At 25.8% G+C, this 23,987-nt stretch overlaps 1 protein-coding gene across 50 annotated transcripts in view; it reads right to left on the reverse strand.

Moving 5' to 3' along the window:
* The window catches only part of LOC112686514 (Down syndrome cell adhesion molecule-like protein Dscam2), a 63,445-nt gene that overhangs the window by 24,736 nt on the left and 14,722 nt on the right, over nt 1–23,987 (reverse strand). For 4 of the 50 annotated variants that reach the window (XM_025558848.1, XM_025558836.1, XM_025558832.1 and 1 more), the window contains exons 4-11: nt 23,469–23,630; nt 15,239–15,388; nt 14,132–14,255; nt 5,623–5,804; nt 5,243–5,500; nt 5,035–5,179; nt 4,721–4,983; nt 4,502–4,663 (exon numbers count right to left, since the gene is read on the reverse strand). In XM_025558848.1, coding sequence (XP_025414633.1) covers nt 4,502–4,663; nt 4,721–4,983; nt 5,035–5,179; nt 5,243–5,500; nt 5,623–5,804; nt 14,132–14,255; nt 15,239–15,388; nt 23,469–23,630 — 1,446 coding nt within the window. Of the gene's footprint in view, nt 1–4,501; nt 4,664–4,720; nt 4,984–5,034; nt 5,180–5,242; nt 5,501–5,622; nt 5,805–7,888; nt 8,019–9,282; nt 9,407–10,003; nt 10,128–10,598; nt 10,723–12,674; nt 12,799–12,845; nt 12,970–13,142; nt 13,267–13,317; nt 13,442–13,618; nt 13,737–14,131; nt 14,256–15,238; nt 15,389–16,085; nt 16,254–16,494; nt 16,663–17,076; nt 17,245–17,377; nt 17,543–18,930; nt 19,096–19,335; nt 19,498–19,995; nt 20,161–20,310; nt 20,476–21,367; nt 21,533–22,010; nt 22,179–22,449; nt 22,621–23,138; nt 23,331–23,468; nt 23,631–23,786; nt 23,949–23,987 lie in introns of all 50 variants that reach the window. The other 46 variants (XM_025558825.1, XM_025558844.1, XM_025558818.1 and 43 more) reach the window with 39 other exon arrangements.

Raw genomic sequence — 23,987 nt, forward strand, 5'->3', positions numbered from 1 at the left:
TGAAGATCCCTGCTCTATTTTTTGCTATACATGAGTAACTTCCTCGATGATATTCTGTTACCGTAGGTATTTCTAACATTGTTATCTTTTTGCCAATTTTATTTTCAATTGTTGGCTGTGGCATTGGTTGTATACGACCATTTGGGTCTTGAAACATCCATGATATTTCTAATGGAGTGTCACCTTTTATAATGTGGCAAGTAAGCTCAGTAGTTTCACCAACGTTTGATTCACCCTCGAATGATAATGGTTTCATCGATGGGGGTACTGATAACATGTACATTGGTTTTAATGTCAAAGGAGAATATGAAGAGGAGTTATAAAATATTTAAATCTAAAATATAACTTTTTAGCGCCATATTGCTTAATAATTATAAAAGAGACATGCTATAAAATTCTTATGAGAATTTTATTAGACTTCCTTAATTTTTTACCATTGACAGACAAAACAGCTGATTGTGAAACTCGATTTGCACGATTATTTGCAGTACAAATATATGTACCACGATGAAATTGTGTTACCACAGGTATTTCAAGTACAGCTATTTTTTTTCCTATCCTATTTACTGTAGTAATTTCTGGAAGTGGAACTGATCGATTTTTGGCATCCAAAAATGTCCAAAACAATTCAAGAGGCATATCACCTTTGCTCACGTGACAAGTTAATTGAGCATTATCACCAGCATTAGTTTCTCCGTCAAACGAAAATGGTAATATTACAGGTGAAACTAAAAATTGTATACAGCTTATGTTTCATGGTTATGTTCAGATTTTTGATAAATTATTTATCCCATCCGATTTAATACAATTCACGAGACATTTCTAGTGTACTTACCTGAACTTAAACTACTATAATTATAATTAAATAATTATACATAAGTTATAACTTTACTTAATCCTTATTGTTGATTTAATGTATTAACCAAATCTTAAAATTCAATTTGATTCAACAAATAAATCATAATGTTAAATATTTTGAAAATTGTATGTTGTTTATATATATATATATATATATATATATATATTAGGGTGGGCCAACCTTATAGAGACAAACAATTAATTAAAGAAATGTTCTTACAGCATATGCTTGTTTTTTTTTAAGAGATACAAAAGAATGATTCTGTAAAAATTTTGACTTGATAATTCAACCCCTTCATGTACCGCACAAGGATTACAAAATGACAAAATAGGGTTAATTTCCATTTTTTATTTTTTTTTTACCTTAATTATTAAAACTACAGAAATATTAATAAAAACAAATTTGGCTTAAAATTTTTTTGCTTAAAAAGTATTCTAAGTTATTTTTTTTAAAATTATTGTCTCTTATAAAAAATACTAAAAACTAAAAATATCTTGGTAATTCGATAATATTAAACTTTTCATTATTTTCGATGTTAAATATAATAAATTACTTTATTTTCTCGAAAAAACTGTAATATTCTTATTAGGAATGTATAAAGTATACAATACATACTTTAGTTGTTATTTGTAATCTATAAATAGACAATTAATGGACGATTTCACGGATAAAACTGAAAAATTCTTTATCTTAATCTATCATTATTTACGAGTATGTTGCCTCAGTTCTAATATGTAATAACGATACTTCTTCAAGGGAAAATTTGAGAAAAGGGTAATACTAAAATTAAATCTAAATTTTTAAATTTAAACATAGATTTTGTTGTTATTCATTGGAAATCAAAAATATTGCCTGATATAACTGGCAAAGCAAATTTAGACCGTCTCCTGGTTGTCGTCACAGCTCCAAGTTTATAGTAACTTCTTGAAGTCCCCGGGTTTACAAGCAGTACAGGATTAGAAATCTCGTCAGCTGTGTACGATAATTTACAGGATTGGGGATTATTAGATAAGATACAGGCCATAAATGGTGTTTATTTCCTGCTAGAACTAAAACTTAACCGAAATATTTTATAACTTGCTTACTGACTCCATATGTATGAAGTTTATTTACAAGGTGTTTTCCACGAGACAAAATCATGCATTATGTCTGGTCCAGATACACCCATTTTTAAAAAGTTTCAAAAGAACTGAAGTAATATTAATAAAAAAAACCTTTTCCGCATGTTTAACAGACAGTTATGTTTATGACAAATTTGGAGACATTGCTTTTAATATTTTGGATTTTGCAGAAAGTAAAGTAAAAGAAGATTTGCCGCGTAATGATTATAGAGAATTGGAGCTTATAATTATTTTCTTGGGAGGTACTCCTTCAAGGGGTATAATATTTAGTCAACCTGGTGCTTATCATCTAGGCATATGGATGGCAAAAGCAATTTATTATTTCAAAATTTACTTGTTCAGACATCAAGTACAATTAAATCTCAAAGAAGAAACTGCCCTTAAAGATATTTGTTGTTTTGTTGTTATGTGTTATGCACAGAATTGGTTTACCTGTATAAACCCTATTGAAGCTCCTTTAAACAATATAATTTTTTTGAAAAAAATAATGTCCTATAAAGATATCAACCCATCAATTTGAAATATAGCTATTAAGAAATTTTGTAACCATTTATGGTATCTAAATGAAGAATGAGTTATGTTTTCATTATTTGATGAGGAAATCTCGATTGAAGACAAACAAAAAACTGTAAAAATTATTTTACAAGAAAATAATAATAAAGACGAAGAGTTAGAAGTTCCAAAAAGAATAATATTGATAGCCTGGAGAATTACAAGAGTTCATTAAGCGAAAAATCCCCATTGAATTATTTACAACAAGGTCTCTAAAATTTTTTTCCCGTTTCAAATTTTCCTCCGAATTCTTAAAAATGGCTAGTGGAAAAATAATTTAAAATATAATAATACTCGAGACATAATTTCATCAATCAAAGTTGTAAATAACATTGCTGAACGCAATGTTAAATTAATTGAGGACTTTAATCAAAAAATAACGAAAAATGAAGAACAAAAGCAGTTCTTATTACAAGTTACAACAAGTTACACTATACAATATCATACTAAATTATTCAATTTGATTTTTCAGGTTGTAAAAGATTACAGAATAAATTATCGTAGACATAGCAGAGAAGTATTAACTTAAAGTCTCGAATAATGTAATATATTAATAATATAATGCGATTTTTACTCATAACCTTTATAAAACTGTAATATAAATAATTTGTATACTAACATTTTTCATGGTATCATTATCCATTCAATAAATATATTAAAATAATTATAAAAAAACAATTTATTCTAAATATAGGAAATATTTTGTATTTAAATTTTTTTAATCATAATAAAATTAATTTATGAAAAATTTTGTAAGATTCTAATAGGTGTTATACATTTTTATGCTAAGTGTTATAGTTTTTGACCTATGTTCAAAAACCAAAAAACTTTCCCATTTGGTTATTTTCAACCCTTATGCGGCAAGTCAAGGGGTTGACTTATCAAGTCTAAATTTTTATAGATTCATTATTTTGTGTCTCTTAACGAAATAAGAGTGTGCTGATTACAAAAATCTTAAGTTAAAGTTTTTGAACCGTCATATATATATATAAATAAAATATTTTCATATACTTGTGTTACAACTTTTTAAAACACTTTGATTAGATATATCATTTATAAAATAAATATAAAATATTATTTTAAAATGTATGAAGTATGTATACATAAATGAAGTAATGACAAGCATAGAATATATTCCTTTCACAGAATATTTGTTTTTTTACTATCAATTTTTTTAAACAATAAAAATAATTTTTATAGTAATTAAATCAAACGTAGTGCAATTTTAATAGCATAATATTTAATATTATCCATAATATTTCAATAAGTTTATTTTTAAGATTAAATTAATTTAAATTTAAAAATTCGCCATAAGTACACATTGTTAAAATCAATGTCAACGAAAAATTAATTGCTAAATTATATTCTATGTAGGTATAAAGTTTTGGATATAAAAATAAAATTCATCGCAATTCGATATTAATGAAAATAATATACATACTATTTACCGATAGCTAATATTTTATATCAAGTCATTTTTAACCAAAAATCTTTTTCATATAACCAATTATAGTATCTATACTTAAGATATTTTTTTATCTCATACGTTCAAAGAACTTGTATTTATTTCCTGCAATTATTACATATTGTATTCTGTTCTTCATATTTTGATAATTGAATGATAAAAATAAAAAAAATTTATGTTATATCAAATACATTAAATCAAATCAAATCAAAATTAATAAAATACTTTTGTTGTGTATTGTACATTTTATATGAAAAGAAATAGAACTTCAGATACTTGACACAATTTTTGTTTTTGAATAATGAATAAGATATGAAATAGAATTATAATCTAAATACCAAATACTGCATTGAATTTATTTAATAATAAAAACGAATTTAACCAATTATAAACCAAAGTAAAAATAATAAATACTTGTAAATTTGAAAATAAAATGGAAAAATTTCAATATGAAGAACAGATAGATGATATATTTATATTTTACCATATAAAATGTTTACATACCCATAACTTGCACTTCTAGATTTCCTTTAGCAGTATGTCCTTGAGCATTGCGAGCAACACATGTGTACGTGGCCTGATCTGAAGATCTTTCCACATTTTCAATTATTAATGTACCATTTGGAAATACTTTTTGTTTGCGATTGATAGGAAGTTGTCGATTATCTAATAATTGAATTTTATTTTAAGAAAATGTTAATTAATAAAAAATGTGAAGGTTACCTCTTTCCCATGAAATTGATTCTAATGGATATCCAGCTACTGGACAAGTAACAAAAAGGTTTTCTCCTGATACAATATTTTTCTTATCCATTGGTCTAATAAAAGGAAGTCCGTATACATTGAGATGTGCAGTGTGTTCTGCTGTACCAACTTTAGATACAGCTACACATTTGTAGTGACCACCATCGTTAGTGTGAACTGATGATATATTGAGATAGGAAACTACTTCACCCGCCATTGTAATATGTTGTCCAATACGAAGTCTAAAAATATACATTAAATAGGATATAAATTATTAGAATTACTCTACAGACCTTTCTGTGCTGCTTAGGCGTTTGGAATCTAATTCCCAATTAATCTCAGGTGTTGGATTTCCAGATGCAATACATTTCAAGTGCAAAGATACTCCTGGTTGCATTGTATTATCATTGAAATATTCTTTAATATGTGGTGGTTCAACTGTAAAAATGTTTTCAGTTAAATTAAACAAATTATAGAAAATATATATTAATATATACATACATCGTCCTCCTAATTTGAGTTCAGCACTACCTTGAGAGCTTTCCTGCTCATTCCTCACAAAACACTGATACATGCCTTTGTCTTCTTTGCGAACAGAATCAATTCTTAATACTCTTCCATCGTGAGAGTTCAACCGTTTACCATCTTTTAACCAAGATATTGTTTTTACAGGATTCCCTTCATAGTTGCAAGTCAAAGTCGCAGGTCTTCCAAAATCCACAGTTTGTATGGTGGGTTCAACAATTGCATTTAATGGAGCTGAAATGTTGATTACATTTTTATATAAAATTAACATTCCAATTATAATTATTAGAAATCCTGAGATATTTGTTGATAAATTTAAGATAAAAAAATTAATAAAAAATGAATGATCAACTTACCAGTAACGGTCAGTACAGTTTCCACACTTTCGCCACCAACAGAATTATTGACGACACATAAATATTTACCAGAGTCTTCAACTTTAGCTTCACGAATTATCAATGTTCCAGAAACTTGTTTAATTCTGTCATCTAATATCACTGCTTGCTTTTTATTAGAACCTTCAAGAAACTTGTACCACCTGCACATAATTTTACTTATTATTGTAACATTTTCTTTTTGTTTTACATTTTTTAGAAATGTGACTCCATATGAATACTTAATTGATAGAACTTTGAATAACTATTAATTAATATATAAATAAACAAACAAATAGTTTATTTATCATATAGAAATAAATAAATACTTAGCCTGGAGTAGAATATTATTATATTTTTAAAATATAATACTAATTTTATAGACCAGTTTCAAACTAAAAATTTATTGTCAGGTAAAATACTTTAAAATGTTAAATATGGCCTAAGTAAATATGCTGAAGTCACATTTCTTTTACATTTAAATAGAAAAAAAGACATATTAGAAAATAATTAGTTAACAGTAATTTTTATTTGTATGAATTATGATAAGATTAATTCCTTTTTATAACGATTTTAAAACGATTATAAAATTCGAAAATAAAAATAAGTTATTTTTGATTCAATATTTGAATAATATTGATATTAAGCTAAATATTAAATAAAAGACATTTAAACGAATTGATACAACATAAAATAAATATTTTTAATTTAATTTAGAATAATAGTAAAAAAATGCACGTATCTATAATTTTTAATTTAAGTAAAATAATATTTAATTTTAGTTTTAAAATATATAACCATTGTTCTTGTAATATATTGGTAAGGAACTAAGAATCATAATATCATACACACACAAATATAATATACATATAACACATTATTCATTACGTATCATCCTCTCTTATTTTAAATATGATTAAAAACAAACTCAAACACGAATTTATTTATGTATATCAAAATCGGATGTAAACTATGATCATTTTTATTCTTAAATTACTTGAATTTACAATACATGTTACAAAAATTAGACTTTTTCTAAAATGTAATGATGGTTACACAAAGCATTAATAAATACAAAGAATAAATAAAACTTTAAAGATTTTCATCAGGTGACCAATATTAAAAATTCAATAATTATAATTTTTTTAATTAATTTTCATTCATAAGTGTCTAAAACTTAAAAAAACCTACGTTGAAAATAAAACATATTCAGTGTGATCACTACTTGAATTAGCTAGAATCATAACATTCGAACTCTGGGGTGGGTTAATGAATTCGGAAGATCGTAACCAACGCTAACTCAAAATATTCTAGTAATAAATAATAACTTTTTGGTATTAAGCCTCAGTGGGATTTAAAATTTAATTAAATGTATCACTTAAATGTTTTAATGAATATATTGATTTGAAATATTGGGAAAATCTTATTCAATGCTCAAAGTATATCAAGTATATTTTAACAGGACTTACTCATATTTGGGAATAGGATAACCTTGACCAGGGCACAAAAGTACAGCTGGTTCATTAACAATAAAATTATTGCCTTCAAAACGTTCTTTAGAAACTTTACCCGCAATATTTGAACGTGGTTCTGTAAATTTTGTTATTCGTGTTTTTAATAATTTTAAATTTTAATAGTGTTAGGGATAGAGAATATATACAATAAATTAATGAACATATTTAAACACATATTTTCAATAAGATTTCTCGAGAATTATGTAGTTCCCTATAATTACTAACTATCGCGAACTTTTTAAGAATAAGTGTTGTACATACCGATACACGGGAATGGGGTACCCAATCACATTACAAGTAATATGTACGGTTTTTTTAATATCAGAGGTTACTATTTTTCCACCTTCATATTTTTCACCGGGTGCTTTGGGTGATAAATTACCTGTTGGTTCTGTAAATTCATTAAGACTAAATAAATCATTATCGAGTACGTTAGATTTTGTTGTTATACCAAATAATTTGAAAGCCCAAGTGTAGGTAAGTCAAAAAAATCATTTTTTTTTGTTTAAATTACAACACTTTTTAATATTTTTAATTGTAATACTAATTAGATTCTAACTTTTGATAATATATACAAGTGCTCAATAGTTTTGAATACAATATGTAGAGAGAAAATAACTTTTTAATTTTAAATAATCAAAGAGACTCAAATAAAACTATACATTTGTAGTGCTATTTTAATTAATCTATAATTGACTTTAGGATCACAACAGTATTATACTCAATTTACATACCGAAAATAAGGACTAGGATATCCCTGAGCAGAACAAACCATTGATATATATGATTCAACCATAAATGGTTTTCCAATGAGAATCACAAGCTCTTCTTTTTTAATTTTGGGCGAAATACTTGTTTGGGGATCTAGGAATATGTACGTATATGGTTAAATAAAATAATTGTCGAGTGGTATAATTATAATTGTGGTACAATTATAATTGTCAGCAATTTCTATTTAAATGAAGCCCAAAATATTAACATATGTTATTATTAATTTACTTTTTAAAGTAATGTTTTGTTAATGTTTAGTTAGCGGTATATTTTAGTGTCATAAATCTACCTGGAAACAGGTACAGGATGACCTTGTGTTTCACTAATTAACACGATATTTTCTCCAAAAACCCCGTCAACATGGTTAAATTTTGATTTTGTTGATACTTTAGGAATAACTGTTCCAATTGGATCTATTTAACAAAACCAAAACTGGTTCAGTGTCGTTGTATATTTAATTGTATACTAAATTTTATAGCATACATATGAAAAAATTAAAATAAGTAATTTAACATTTTTAAACTATAAAGATAACTTATTTCGAAAATAATTTATTTATATAATGATCAACATTTGATTGATAGTAAATAACTAAATAAATAACCTTTTTATTTCGTTTATTTATAAATATATCAAATTATGTATGTTTTAGGTATCAAGTAAAGTTAATTTCAATACTAATACAGCCCTTTAAAATAATTAGCATAATTTGAAATTAGAATGTATAAAAATACTTTAACTAACGTTATAGAAACATTTAGTTCAAGCATCATAAATCAATACAATCTTATTTTAGGTTCAATTCATTTTATCACCTGGATTATTGTATTAAATTAAATCATAAAAAGTCTAATATAGACTAAGTATAATCATCCGAAATTTTTTTTATTATTTATATTTTAATTTTCTTGTGCTTACTTTTTAAAAATATATTATTCATAAGTCAATACATTTTTTTTTTATATTTCTTATATTTAACTTTAAGTTTTCAGAATATTTAATAATACAGTAGATCATTATATAAGATATTTACTGTCTATATTAATGTTTATATTGAAATGAAAATCCAAATTAAAAAATGCCAAAAATTAATTAGCATTTGTCTACATTTTTAATTTCTTCAAATGTATTTAACAGTAAAATACAAATATGATCAGAAATATTAATTCAATGATTTTAACTAACATCATTAAACAAAGATAAAAATTAATAACCTAGTTTAATATCATATTTATTTATCTTCACGTTAGAATTATTTAAAATCGAATTGATTTTATCAATCAGTTAACTAATTAACCATTATTTGAGTAACTAATGGTTATCCAAAAAATTTGTAATAAATATGAGTAATATTTACCGAAAATTAGGAACTGGGAAACCTTGTGCTTGACATTGAATGCCAATATTAGTATTTTGTGATCGAATATAAGCTGACATTTTTGTATCAGTTGAGAAACTAGGAGATTTCATTCCAATTGGTTCTAAGTTTTGTTTGAAACAAAAAATAAAATAAAATATGTTAACATTTTGAAATTATGAAAATATTTTCGTAATTTTTAAATTAATTTTAAACCTATTTATTTATAATTACCTTATAATTATAATTACCTTTATATTCCTTAATTTATTACCATTTGTTAATAAAAAGTCAATAATTAAAAAACAAAATATTTTGATTAATTCGATAAATTTTATTATTTACGAGGTCATTTATGTATAATGTTTAATTTATATATTATATATATATGGACTGCATTTTTAGACACAATTAAATAATTTAAATTTATTATATTAAATAGATATATCTCAGATACCTAATTTTATTTTTAAAGAAGAATAATAACGTATTTTAAGGAAATGTCCTAATTTTATTATCATCTATAATAGTATTTATCATACCGTATAGTAGCTATTGGGTAAGCTTGAACTTCACAAGAAAGAGCAACGTCAGAATACTGAACTCTTTCAAATGAATGAATTTTATCATCACTAGCAAATGTGGGTTTTTTTACACCAACGGGTTCTGTGAAGTATTATTATAATTTTTCAATATCAATTTTAAACCTAAATAAACGAACCTGAATGCAGGTATAGGATACGCTTGTATCTGACACCACAATGACACATCTTCGTTTGCATACCGAAATGCGAAACGATTTTTTTCATCCAAAGTTAATGATGGAGGTTTGGCACCCAAAGGTTCTAGATTATATAGTGTAAAAGTATATTTTAATTAATTTATTATATTAAAGGAATTTATAACAATAGCGTGTATTTATAATTATTGTACATTTTAATAATCGCTTAATAGTATAGTTTTTTTTAATTTTATTTTATAAATTATTGTTTCTTCATTTAATTAATTAAAAATAATCATTTTTTAAAATATATTTTTGAACTACCGACCTGAAAGACGGAATAGGAAAAGCCTGTGTTTGACAAAAAAGAGTTATATAATGGCCAAAATGACGTATAATTGTTCGGCTTTTATCATCTGATGCAGTAGGGGCTTTAACACCAACAGGGTCTAATAAAATTGAAATATTTTACCAAGTAAATTCAATCAAAGTATAGGCAATATCTTATATTATTCCACAATGTCAAAGTTAGAAAATAATTATAAGAAAAATTACTTTTATAAATCATAATTTGATTATAATTATTTTGGCTTACCGAGATATAGGAACAGGGAAACCTTGTGCTAAACACAGTAGACCGATCCCTTTTTTAATTTGTCTGTCTATCCAAGTACGTTTTATATCAGATGATAGTGAAGGTGCTTTAACACCAACTGGTTCTATAAGAATTGATGTTTATTTTATGATTATTAAATTATTTCTAACCTGAATGCTGGGATAGGATATCCTTGGGCGTCACATAGAAGATTTAAGTCAGCAAGAGACTTCATTTTAAATTTATAAGTTTCTGACTTAGCAGAAAACGTGGGTGATTTTAAGCCCACTGGTTCTAAAACGTATAGTATAATAATAAGCATTTAAATTATCACACTTATTGTCTCACCTGAACTCTGGGATAGGGTACCCCTGAGATTGACACAATAAAACAATAGCATTCATAGAACTTTTTCTTACACGAGTCCCTTCAAAATCTGTAGATAATGTAGGAGATTTAAATCCCACAGGTTCTAAATAAAAATTTAAAAAATCATATACTTAAAGGTTTCAAATTTAATATCTGAATGTTGGAGATAAGGAAAATGTAAAATTCTACAGCTGAGTTGACATTTAATAATTTAAAAATAAATGTTATTCGTTAATTTAAATTAACACAATTTAAAGATAAAATGGTTGTATTTTTATAAATTTTTATATTCAAACATTTATTATTCATGACATTGCAATAGTTCATACTTTCTATATATTAATAATACTGTAGTAGATCCAAGATACGAAAATATAAAACCATAATTACCATGATTAAAATAAAATTACAAAGACATATGACTTAAGGACATATGAAAAAAAAAAAAATTCAACAACATTTTTCAAAATATTTTATAAGAATACATCTCATATTGATTTAATATCTCAGTTTCTAAAACAGATAATATAAAAATGTATTTTCTGTACAACGCTATAAGATCGGAATTAGTACTAAATATATTTGGCCAACCATATAATAATGGATTTTCAATCTACTCGTATAGTAGGTATACTCATTTTTTTTTTTTTTGTTTATTTTAAAATACCATTGAAACTTGAATTCCAAATTTTTTAGTTTAACAAGTTTTTAAATTTAAGAATTTCTAAGACTAATCAAGTGACTTTATAGATAGACACAACTGTTTTCAAATTAATATAAAAAAATTATTTTTGATTTTTGATTTTAAAAAATACGCTATTGCCTACAATAAGTAAATATAAAAATTAATATGCAATCATTTATGCATTTAATTTTAATTAAACTTAAAAATAATAAATAACATACATATAATGCTAATGAAAAAGTTATGTCATTTATCAAATTTATAAGAAACTAAATTTAAAGTAAAGATATTATTAACAGTTAACTTTCAATACTATAAATACAAGATTCTCACTTAAAATCAGGTACAGGATATCCTTGTGATTGACATAATAAAATAATTGAACTTTTAATTCGTTTTTTTAACCCTGTGCTAGAGAAATCTGATGACAATGTAGGTGCTTTATAACCAATAGGTTCTGAAAAATGTAATATGCTTTAATTCTGATATAGAATAATATAAATACTTATTTTTTATAAATCCAACTGTCAGTGAAAGATTTACCCTACGACTGTCAAATTTTAATTAATTTAAATAAGGTATATTATAAATATGAGATTTATAGTTTAATTAAAATCCAATAGGAAATTATTGCCATTAATTTGTCTCACCTATGATCAGGTACTGGATAGCCTTGTGATTGGCACATTAAAACAATATCAGATTTTGCTCGACGGTTAAATATAGCGCCCTTTGAATCGGATGAAAATGCAGGCGATTTTATTCCTACAGGATCTAAAAGTAAGTAGATAGGGAAAATACTAACACAAAATCAAATTTAAAAACCATTTTAACCAAAATGTTGGAATAAAATAAGCTTACATTATTTATTATATTACGAGTATTAAAGGTGAATTAAATATAGGTAGATCATTCAATAACAAAATTAACAATATTTAAAATAAAAAAAACATGTTTATTTATCCAAAATTATATAAAATATATAAAATTAGCTAACAATTAACATTGTGGAATAATCTCACCTGAAACTTGGGGCAGGGTACCCTTGAGCCATACATAATACGGATATATCGTTACCAGATCGTTTTCTATACCTTGCACTTTCTGCATCAGATGAAAACACTGGTGATTTTAGACCTACTGGTTCTATAAATTAGATCAAACATATTTTTATTTTTAATTCCTAACCATACCTGAATAAAGGAACAGGATAGCCTTGAGCTTCACAAAGTAAATTAATACTGTGCGAACTTTTTTTCTTAAACCGGGATGTTTCATCCTCGGATGGAAATGTAGGCGCTTTTAGACTAAAAGGTTCTGGAAGAGAAAAATGTATTTCCCAAATAGACTATTTATTTATTTAACTATACTTTATTAAACAATAATTTTAATTTACTACTCGTGTAAGTGGCATATGCACTATTATTTACAAGAACTTATACATTTTAATGCAATTTCAATAAAATAATAAGAGTCTTTTTTAGTGTTACCTGTATTCTGGGGCTGGGTACCCTTGTGCCGAGCAAAGTAAAGAAAGATGTTCTGATACACTTTTAACAAACCAACTGGACTTTGAAGAAGATGAAAATGTAGGAGACTTGAATCCTACAGGTTCTGTTAATCCCCCCATGAAAATATAACGAATGAGTTGATCGAATATTTTACCTGAATGTTGGTACACCATATCCCTGGGCTAAACACAACAAACTAATAACTTGATCCATTTTTTTCACATAGGAAACTGATTTAGCCTCAGATGGAAAACTTGGTGCTTTTAAGCCAACGGGTTCTATAATTGAAACCAAAATGTTTAATTTAAATAAAAACGAAAGAAGTGAAACGACTGATGTTAGAACAGGGAGTCTACTGATATCATTAAAACTCAAGAACAAAGACTAAACATTATTCGTTATTTCTATTATACCAATGCATACATATATAAATATATATATATATATGAGTATACCTATGCATGGGAACTGGATACCCTTGTGCTGGACATAACATGTCTACAGTTTGTAATAATCTTGATTTGAAAGATTCTGCCATCAACGGAAATTTAGGAGCAGTTGAACTTACTGGTTCTATTATTTTTAAATTAAAGTATAACTTAATTATAAATATTTATAATATCCAACCCACCTTGCAATTGGTACAGGGTACCCCTGTGCAGGACATAACATATCAAATGAACTATAAAGATGAATTTTAAACCCTTGAATGTTTGTCGTTGACGAGAATTTTGGAGCTATACTAGTCATAGGATCTAAAATTAAATTATATATAAGACTTTGATATACGTAAATGTACAATAACCATAAATGGAATAATATTAATAGGTCATAAAAATTCGAACTGTTCTTACAAAATGGACAGTTTATTAGATACTAAAAAAAAGCATACTTGAATACTAAAAATGATTTCCTCATCTTACCAATATGTTTAAAATTAATTTATGTCATTTAAATTCTAGTCTTACCTGTATGTTGGTACTGGATGACTTTGGGCAGAACAAGTTATCGCAATACTTTTTTCTGATTTGAACTGATAACTTTTACCAGTTTCCAAAGAAGCGAATTTTGGAGATGAACTACCCACGGGGTCTAAGAAGTTTAAAAGTATTGTCTATTGTTAAGTAAATTAAGAAACATAATGAAATTCCTATTCGTTAAAAAAAAAAAAAAATGTTTGAATAATATTAATCTGCACAGCTGGGTTGTGCTTTAATGTGTCGCAAGGGTACCCTATCCCAACATTCAGGCTTCATTTTTTGAACACACATTTTTCGTATTACAAGTTTTAAAAGCATTTACATTTATAAGATATTGTATTTTTCTATAAACAGTACAAACAAATATAAAATAATTTTTATTGTACATGAGTAATAAATAAATAATATTATTATAAGATAACTCATTATATAATAATATCATTTGAGATATGGTAAGAAAAACTTGAAAAACTGAAGAATGTGAGTTCAGATTATAATTAAAAAAATAATAAATACAAGCAAAATATTTATTTAGATCATTGGTGCATTTAACGTTAAAAATTAAAAACTGTATAACATACTATACATTTAGGTATTTAATAAATTCTATTTTAATAACACATAATAAATGCAACATTGATCTTAAACTAAATATATTTAAATTAACATACTACATAGCCAAATTTATATTACTAAAAATCCACAGTTTTTTTGATCTTGAATTTAAAAGTTTTTAAATTTAAAAATGTTAAATTTCTTTTTTTTCTTTATTGCTATTATGAAATAATTTAGTTTGTAAAAATAAAAATTCAGCTATTGGTAGTTGATTAAGTAAAATATATTGGTAAACATTATATTGTATTATATTAAAAAAAATTGAAAACATTCATTGTTTAATGTAAACAAATTGTTCATAAAGTTGTCAATTAAACCCAACTGTTAATTTTAAATTAATTCCATATTCAAAATAATCCTGTACATAATTATTTTTATTAATCAAATATGTAGGATAATAGCGAGAATTTAACAATGTATAATACATATAAATTACCAATATATTTTTAAATATAAGATGCATAAATATTGTTTACTAACCTGTGATAACTAATCTTCCTTTGGTTGCACTAAGCCTTGTTTCTCCAGTTAGTCTATGTTTAGTTCGACATTGATAAGACTTAGTTCCATCCTCAGGTGTTACATCACGAATATGTAATTCTCCAGAAGGTAATACCAAATATTTTCCATCTTTAAAATATTTAAGAAAGAATAATATAAATATTTTTTGATGGTTTTATTTATTTTGCAAAAGCATAGAAAGGAAAAAAAAATTAAAAGAGATTTCAGATAATCGAAATTAAATAAAAACTAAAATAAATTATGAATATATAATAACATTTATTTTTTATTTAAGTTAAAGAATATAAAATTTAATGAAATCTCTTATAATCGATGCAAAATATAAACAATAATAATGTAATAATTTAATTTTTAATGTAACGTACGAGTATATATCCATATACCCAATTATATATAATCTTGCATCAATTATTTTAAAATTTAAGCAAAAGCATCGAACAACTGAACAATAATTTAATCTTTATACTATGAATTGTCTAATTAATTTAAAGTTCAATGGTTTACATATTAAAATTAAATTAAAATATGAACAAGCTTCAATGGAATTTATAAGCTTATACCTTATAGTTTTAAAGTGTAAAGAATAAATTTGTTCAGTGCTCACTTACTGTACTACACATTCATTCATCACATACATACAGGATTCAAAGGTATATATAGGAAAATGATAAAAATACTTGGAGAAAAAAGGAAAACCGCAACGTACCCTTGTCTTAATTATCTCGAGATAAACTAACCGAATTTTAAAAATGATGTAAACCTAATAAAACTGAAAAATATAAAGAATATTTTTAATTTTCAATACCATATGCTTGATTTGAATTAACTGAATACTCATCACCATCATCAGAAGTCCAACCAGATACAAACACATAATCAGCAACGAAACTAGGGATATGACATTTCAATATAGCAGTATTTCCACGAAGAATAGATTCGTCCATTACATTAACAGTGTAAAGTTGATTGACCACTAAAAATAGACACAAATATTCAGAATAATCAAATAGATGTTGAAAAAAATTATAAAAATGAATTGACATCAATGATACACTAAAACTCTAACACACCAGTTAATAGAATATACATAGATACCATATTTGTATGAAATTTACAATTTTTGAAATATTGATGACTGAGGATGGAAATAAAGGAAGTATTTTTTAAAATAATGTTTAATTATATTTAGAGATAATAGTAATAAACATTACTACCGAAATTCTCATCGAGAGAAACAAAGTATTTATTTCCATCAGTATCTTCCCAAGATATAACAGAAACATAATCAGCTACAAATGACGGAACAATACACTTAAAAATTGCAGTATTGCCTTTGATAACATACATATCGTATAAAATGGCTTCATAATATTGATTCACAGCTGAAATTAGTTTGAATAATACACTTTTAAGTTTTTAAAAATGTAAGTAATAATAACTTATGTATCTGATAACAAAATAAGAATAGATATACGAATAGATTTATCAAATTTAATTGATAAAATAAATTGAGAATTACTCAAATTCTGTGTATACAAAACTGAATAGGAAATTTTAAAATTAAAAATGATTGTTTATACTAGTAGAACCATCGTATACCAAATGTATACGTCTGATGATGGAAAATTGATAATAAACAGAAAAACTAATTAGATTATTACATTTAACTATATTATAAAACCAAAGAATAATTGTGAATAGCAGTGATAAAAATATAGATAGGAAAATATGTAATCATTCATTCAACATAAAGAGTAAAAATTTCTATGAAGTCTATATAAAATCAAAAATTCTACCATGATCTGCAATATTTTGGGTAAAATACTTTTCACCGTTTGTGGCTTCCCATGATTCAACATATAAATAATCGGACACAAATGAAGGTACAGAACATTTAAAAATAGCTGTATTTCCTCTAATTACAAACATATCATAAACTTGAGCTTCATAATATTGACTTACAACTGAAAGGTATAAAATATACAAAGAAGCACATATTTTATTTTTCAAAAATAGTATTATATTATAAGGACAAGAAATGGAAAAATAATATTTTTTACTCGACCACACGTTCCAAAGTATAGTTTGAACACAAACCCATATCAAATTGATTTATAGTAAAAGATTCTCCAAACTCAGATACCCATTCTATAATTTCAAGAAAGTCTCCTATGAAACTGGGTACTATGCATTTTAACACAGCTGTATTTCCTTTTAATACAAACTCATCATTTACACGAAGCTGATATGCTTGTTCAACAACTAAATAAAATAAAATGCGGAAATAAATATTTAATATTTCTTAGCAATATATATTTCCATAATGTATCGGGCGTATCCTAGTTGGGTCCCACATAATATTTATGAAAACAAAACAACTAATCAGGTCCGATTATAAAAACGATAATACACGAGTTCGATCCGACTATAAAAATCGGCTGTATCCGAATTGAGTCCTGAATTTAAAATGACTACACTATTTGGGTCGGGAATTATTTTAGGTACTACACTAAATGGGTCCTGAATTATTTTAGGTACTACACTAGTTTCTGAATATTTTTTAGTAAGTACTATATTAGGTATACTAATATTTTCCTTCCCATTTTAACTTAGAACTGTCTACGATTTATTCAGACTACAAGTACCTATGGTTAAAAATGTTTTTTATAGTTTTTTTTTGTTTTTTAGTTTTTTTTCCATTAATTTTTATTTATATTATATAATGATTTTATCATTTTTAATATTTTTACCAATACAACTGTAATAATTTATATTTTAATGGAAAAGAAACTAAAAAAAAAAAAAAAAAATTATAAAAACATTTTTAACCATACCTGTGGTCTAAATAGATCATAAACAGTCATAAGTCTGTTAAAATGGGAAGGAAAATGTTAGTATAATATAGTACTTACTAAAAAATATTCAGGAACTAGTGTAATACCTAAAATAATTAAGGACCCAACTAGTGTACTACCTATAAAAATCCAGAACCCAACTAGTACACTACCTGCGATTAGCACCTAGTACTCAAAACCCAATTCGGATGCTCTGTAAAAATCACAACATACTAGTTCGGTACGACCACTACGAAAATAAAACCTGTAACCTACAAGTATTGATACACTTGATAATGTTAAAAAATTAATAGAATTGAGTTTTTAAAAGCTCTGTCATTTAAATGTTTACCAATTGTGTATTTTTTTTTAATTTTTTAATTTTAATTTTATTTATTTATCATATACTAGTATTCTAATTTTAAATTTATAATTATATACCATATATTAGAAACTTAAAAAAAAAAAATCATACTTGAGTTCTAATTTATAAATAACTGACAGTCCTAAATCTATAAAAATGAGAAAGGTTTTTTTTTTTTTCGCATGGACTCAACTAAAGTAGTACTTGTAAAATCATGGAACCCAACTCGTGTACTACCTGAAAAACACTGAGACTCAACTAGTGTACTACCTGAAAAAAACTGGGACCTAACAAGACCAAATAAGGGTCTTCGTGAACCAACTAGTAAACGTTGAATTTATCCACCGGACTATGAGCAATTAACAAGTATTAAAAATCGAATAGGGAACAAGTATAAGCCATTCATATTTACAGTCGAACTATACAGTGTTAGTATAATAACATGTTAGTACCCTGTTTATTAGCAATCAATCCAATATTGTTTCCATCATCATATATCCACCCTAAAATTTGAACAAAATCCGAAACAAAACTTGGTATGAGACATTTAAAAACCACAGAATTCCCAAGTAGAACGTACTCATCGATAACTCGAGTTTGATAAAACTGATTTACCACTGTATAAAATGAAAAATGTACAGTATGTATTATTTAAATTTATAGTAAAATAATGTATACATTTTTATTCAACAAGTTTGATGTTTTGATGCTTGAAGATAATCAAATTAAGACAGAATGGTGAGTTACGAGTAAAATTAATGAAATGTAATACAGGATAACAACAATGTACCACAACCGCAGCAATATTTAAAGCAATATAGATTACATTAATATATAATGTAAATTTATGTCTATACCATAATCATTTTCAGGGTAATACGACTTTCCTGTAGAGTCTACCCAATAAGTGACCAAAACAAAATCAGCAACGAAACTTGGTATTTCACATTTCATTATGGCACTATTTCCACGAATAACGTATTCATTATCAGCCTCAGCTTCATAAGATTGATGAATAACTGATAAAACGTAATCGCAATTAGAACAATTATAATGCTCAAAAAATATTTAAATCTGAATACTCTCAATCAAAATATAAAAGATAAAGAACCCAATGACTTAAATGATAATAGGTATAATAAGGAGAATAAACAAACGTTCAAAATAGGTAATTATTATATATTATGAACTCTTACAATTGTTATTTGTATTAAATAACGTATAAGTAATATCATTATCGGATATCCAAGCATCCACAGAAACAAAATCGGCAACAAAACTTGGAATTTTGCATTTAACTATTGCAGTATTTCCACGTATAACATATTCATTTTCTGCTTCAGTAATATAGTTTTGCATCACCACTATAAAATGAACACTTGCAAGATAAACAGTAAAGGAAATATTGTGTACTAAAACTCTAAACTCTAAGATTGGTGAAGTTATGGATCATAAGGATAACTGCTGACATTCAAAAAACTTCCCTTTCATAATTTTTGGATTAAAAGTTTGTTTACTTTTAATTGAATCTTTAGTATACGTTTGACCCTCGCTCGTCACCCAAGCTTCGACTGTAATAAAATCAGCTACAAACGAAGGTAAATTACATTTCAATATTACTGAGTTTCCTCGAATTACGTACTCTGTAGGCATCAATTCTGATTCGTAGTTTTGATTTACAACTATTTCAAAAATTCATAATATTTATTTGAACAGAGAAAAAATACATATTTATAGAATGCGGATTTAATGGATTTCAAAATCCAAAGGATTAGTTATTACTGTTATTTCACTGAACACAGTACACTCAATTATTCCATAGTAATTCCTACCATATATATCACTAAAATATCGATATTCCTGACCATCAGATGATATCCAAGATTCAATTGAAACAAAATCTGCCACAAAACTAGGCACTTTACATTTGATAACTGCAGTGTTACCAAGTATTATATATTCATCTTCAGCTCCAGTTACATAATTTTGTAAAACAACTGTAAAATGTACGTTTACATAGAAATGTGTATTATTAGTACAAACTAATGGATGAACCAGAATACATAACTTAGGCTAAACTTTAAAAGTACTTGTTTTACATAATAAATTATAAAAAATGCTATAAATGAACACACTTCAACAAATTTTCGTTTCTCGTTTAAATCAAAAATCCAATTCTACAGTTTAATTCCTAGATAAATGACGATCATTATTAGTATTTAATTATTTAAGTTTTAAAATGTTTTAAAATACCGTTTGGAAACATATGAGTGATCTGAAAACTTCATAAAATAAGCAACTTAACAGTATTTCAAATAGAAATTATAACATAATACCTGGATATAATTAATTAAAATATAAAATTTGGAAAATAAATGTTTAATGTATGATCATTTGAAATAAAACCTTATAATCCACGTTTTATAACTAATTTCATTTTATTGTGATGATACGTTATTCTAAAAGCAAACTTAGGAAAATACCCCAAAAAAATCCATTACTACTATAGGTAAAATGTGTTTACAAATTTGCATTAAAACTCGAATTATTGATCGTATATTCCAAACGAAATTTTATTTGGATTATGAAATGTATAAAAATTAATTTTTAAATTCTGGGCACAAACGTTTACTTTATAAATAATAATACCTATTTATTAAATATTTTTATCTAATTCTGTTATTTATTGTATGAATTAAATGTTTTTAATCGAAATAATAATTACAAACACCCACTCTTAAAAATGTAAACAATATGATAATTTACTTATATTAATTATTAATCAATCACACATTTTTAACGCGGTTTTATTTTCAGATCTTAAGGATTAGGGTTAAGGATATGTATATTTTAAACATCCTGAATTGACCATTACAAATTACAACCTACCATAACCATCATTTAAGTTATGGAATTCTTGGCCATCGGAGGATATCCAAGAATTTACAACAACGAAATCTGTGACAAATGAGGGAATAGTACACTTTAATATAGCTGTATTACCTCGTATCACGTACTCGCTTATCACTTCGGAGGCATAATCCTGGTTAACAACTTTAGAGAACATAAATAAATTATACAATTCGAAATATAAAACATTCCTATAGAACATTAAAAACAACAAAATGTTATTTTTATAAGTTTGAAAAAAAACTGATCAGAAGTATGAAGTTTAGATTTTATTAATTAAAGCTAAATTAAGTGAACATTTTTAACTAATAATTATTATTTATACCATCAAATATAGTGGAAAAGTAATTTAAATTTGTATATAATTTGTTGGTATTATTTAACATAATACCATATGCGTGGTATCATATAGTTCAAACAAAATTGCCAAATATAATACGTACGATAAAAAATAATGATACCTAGTTTAAGTAGCATAATTAAAATTACCCTACTAATTTCATTCTACAAAAATTTTAATTAATTTACTTTTAAATTTGTTTCAAAGGTACGTATACGGAATGTGATTTTAAACATTTTTATTTATACAAATAATAAATGTACCCAAATTTTCCTAAAATACCTTCGGTATTATCATGATTGATTGTATATTCGTTTTCTGAATTATCATTCCATGATATAACAGACACAAAATCGGCCACAAATGATGGTATGCTGCATTTTATAACGGCCGAATTACCCCGGATCACATGTTCATTATTTACTTCCACCAAATAATTTTGCGTGACCACTGACCATAAAAAAGTAATAATAATAATATCCTTATATAAATTAATACCAAACCATGAATTACATAAATATTAAGAAATTCAAAAATAATATATATATATATATATAACTGTTGAGATAATTTTAATAAAGTGTTCGATCGGCGCATATTGTATAGAAACGCAAAAACCTAGAATATGTTAGAGAGTGGATTTCGCTGTCGTGAAATAACTTTAATTGAATGACATATATTCTTTACACGCACACGCACACATGGCTTAATTTGCAAATACCATAGTTAGACTGGGTTGACATAGGGAGAAAAATGTTTCCGGCGTCATCTTGCCACGATACAACTGACACAAAATCAGCAATGAAAGGCGGTATACCACATTTTAACACAATAGAATTGCCTCTAATAACATATTCCAAGCCAACATCACTTCTGTATGGTTCTTGTATCACTAAAATATATGTTAATTTATTTAAAATAACTAATATAAGTTAATTAATAATTTAACAAGTTATTGTATACTTGATACATCGTAATAGTTCAAGAAGGTGAATTCAAAAAAATTTGAAATATGTATTAAAAATATAACATCAAACAAATTGAATCAAAGGACTCTAACAAAAGATTAAAATTCAATTCAGTCAAATTCATAAATTTTTGTAACTATTTATACCATTATTTTTAATTCCATTTTTATCGTTATTACAGTAATTATTACTGACCTCATCGATCTAAGAAATAACAGAGACAAAATCCGTGCATTTTAATAATAATGAGTTCCTTCTCAACGTATATTCTGAACTAACGTCACTTCTATGTGATTCCCCAATAACTAAACTCATTTATTTTAAAAAAATACCACTAGTCAATGGATATGAAAAGAAAATTATGACGCATGTAAAATATAGGATATATCAATAACTTCTAAATAGTAACACTTGTAACAAAATTGGTGTATTAAAGCAATACCATAACTGTTTGTTGGGTTTACAGTATTTCCATCATTTAAGGATACATAGTACATGTTTCCAATATTATCTTGCCAGGACACCACGGTCACAAAATCCGCAATAAACGGTGGAATGCTACACTTTAATACAACTGAATTTCCCCGTATAACGTATTCATTATTTACTTCACTCCTGTATAATTCTTCAATTACTATACAAACAAATTAAACCATAAATTCAATTGTGTACAAAGTTTTTACAGAGATATCAATAGGAAATGAGTAGAAATTCGTAAGGAAGCATTCTAAATCAGTTATCACGCGTATAATGATCATATCCAATTCAATACCATAATCTATTCCGGGGTAAAAATTGTCACCCTTATCGGTACTCCAAGATAATACAGCAACGAAATCAGCAACAAATGATGGAATACCACATTTCATTACAACAGAATTACCTTTTATCACCGGTTCTTTATTCACGTCTACTTCATAATATTGACTAACAGCTAAAGCAGAATAAATAATAAAAATATTGTAGAAACTTAGATTAATAGGTTTTATTGGATACAATAGGAAACATTGGAATTTCAATTAAAATACAAATTTAATAAAAATAGGTTTTAAATAAACTCGTACTGCATTCACACTATAAAATGAAATACCATTATTATTGCCAGGATAAAATACATCTCCATTATCAGTATGCCATGAAATAACAGTTAAGAAATCTGCGACATACGATGGAGTCTCACATTTCATTATCACAGAATTTCCCCGAATCACGTAAGCTTTATTGACATCGGTGTCATAAAATTGTGTGACAACTAGAAGAAACACAGTATTAAATTAATTGAAATGTTTTG

The sequence above is a fragment of the Sipha flava genome, unplaced genomic scaffold (genome assembly GCF_003268045.1).
Source record: "Sipha flava isolate LNK unplaced genomic scaffold, YSA_version1 313_pilon_pilon, whole genome shotgun sequence".
NCBI lineage: Eukaryota > Metazoa > Arthropoda > Insecta > Hemiptera > Aphididae > Sipha > Sipha flava.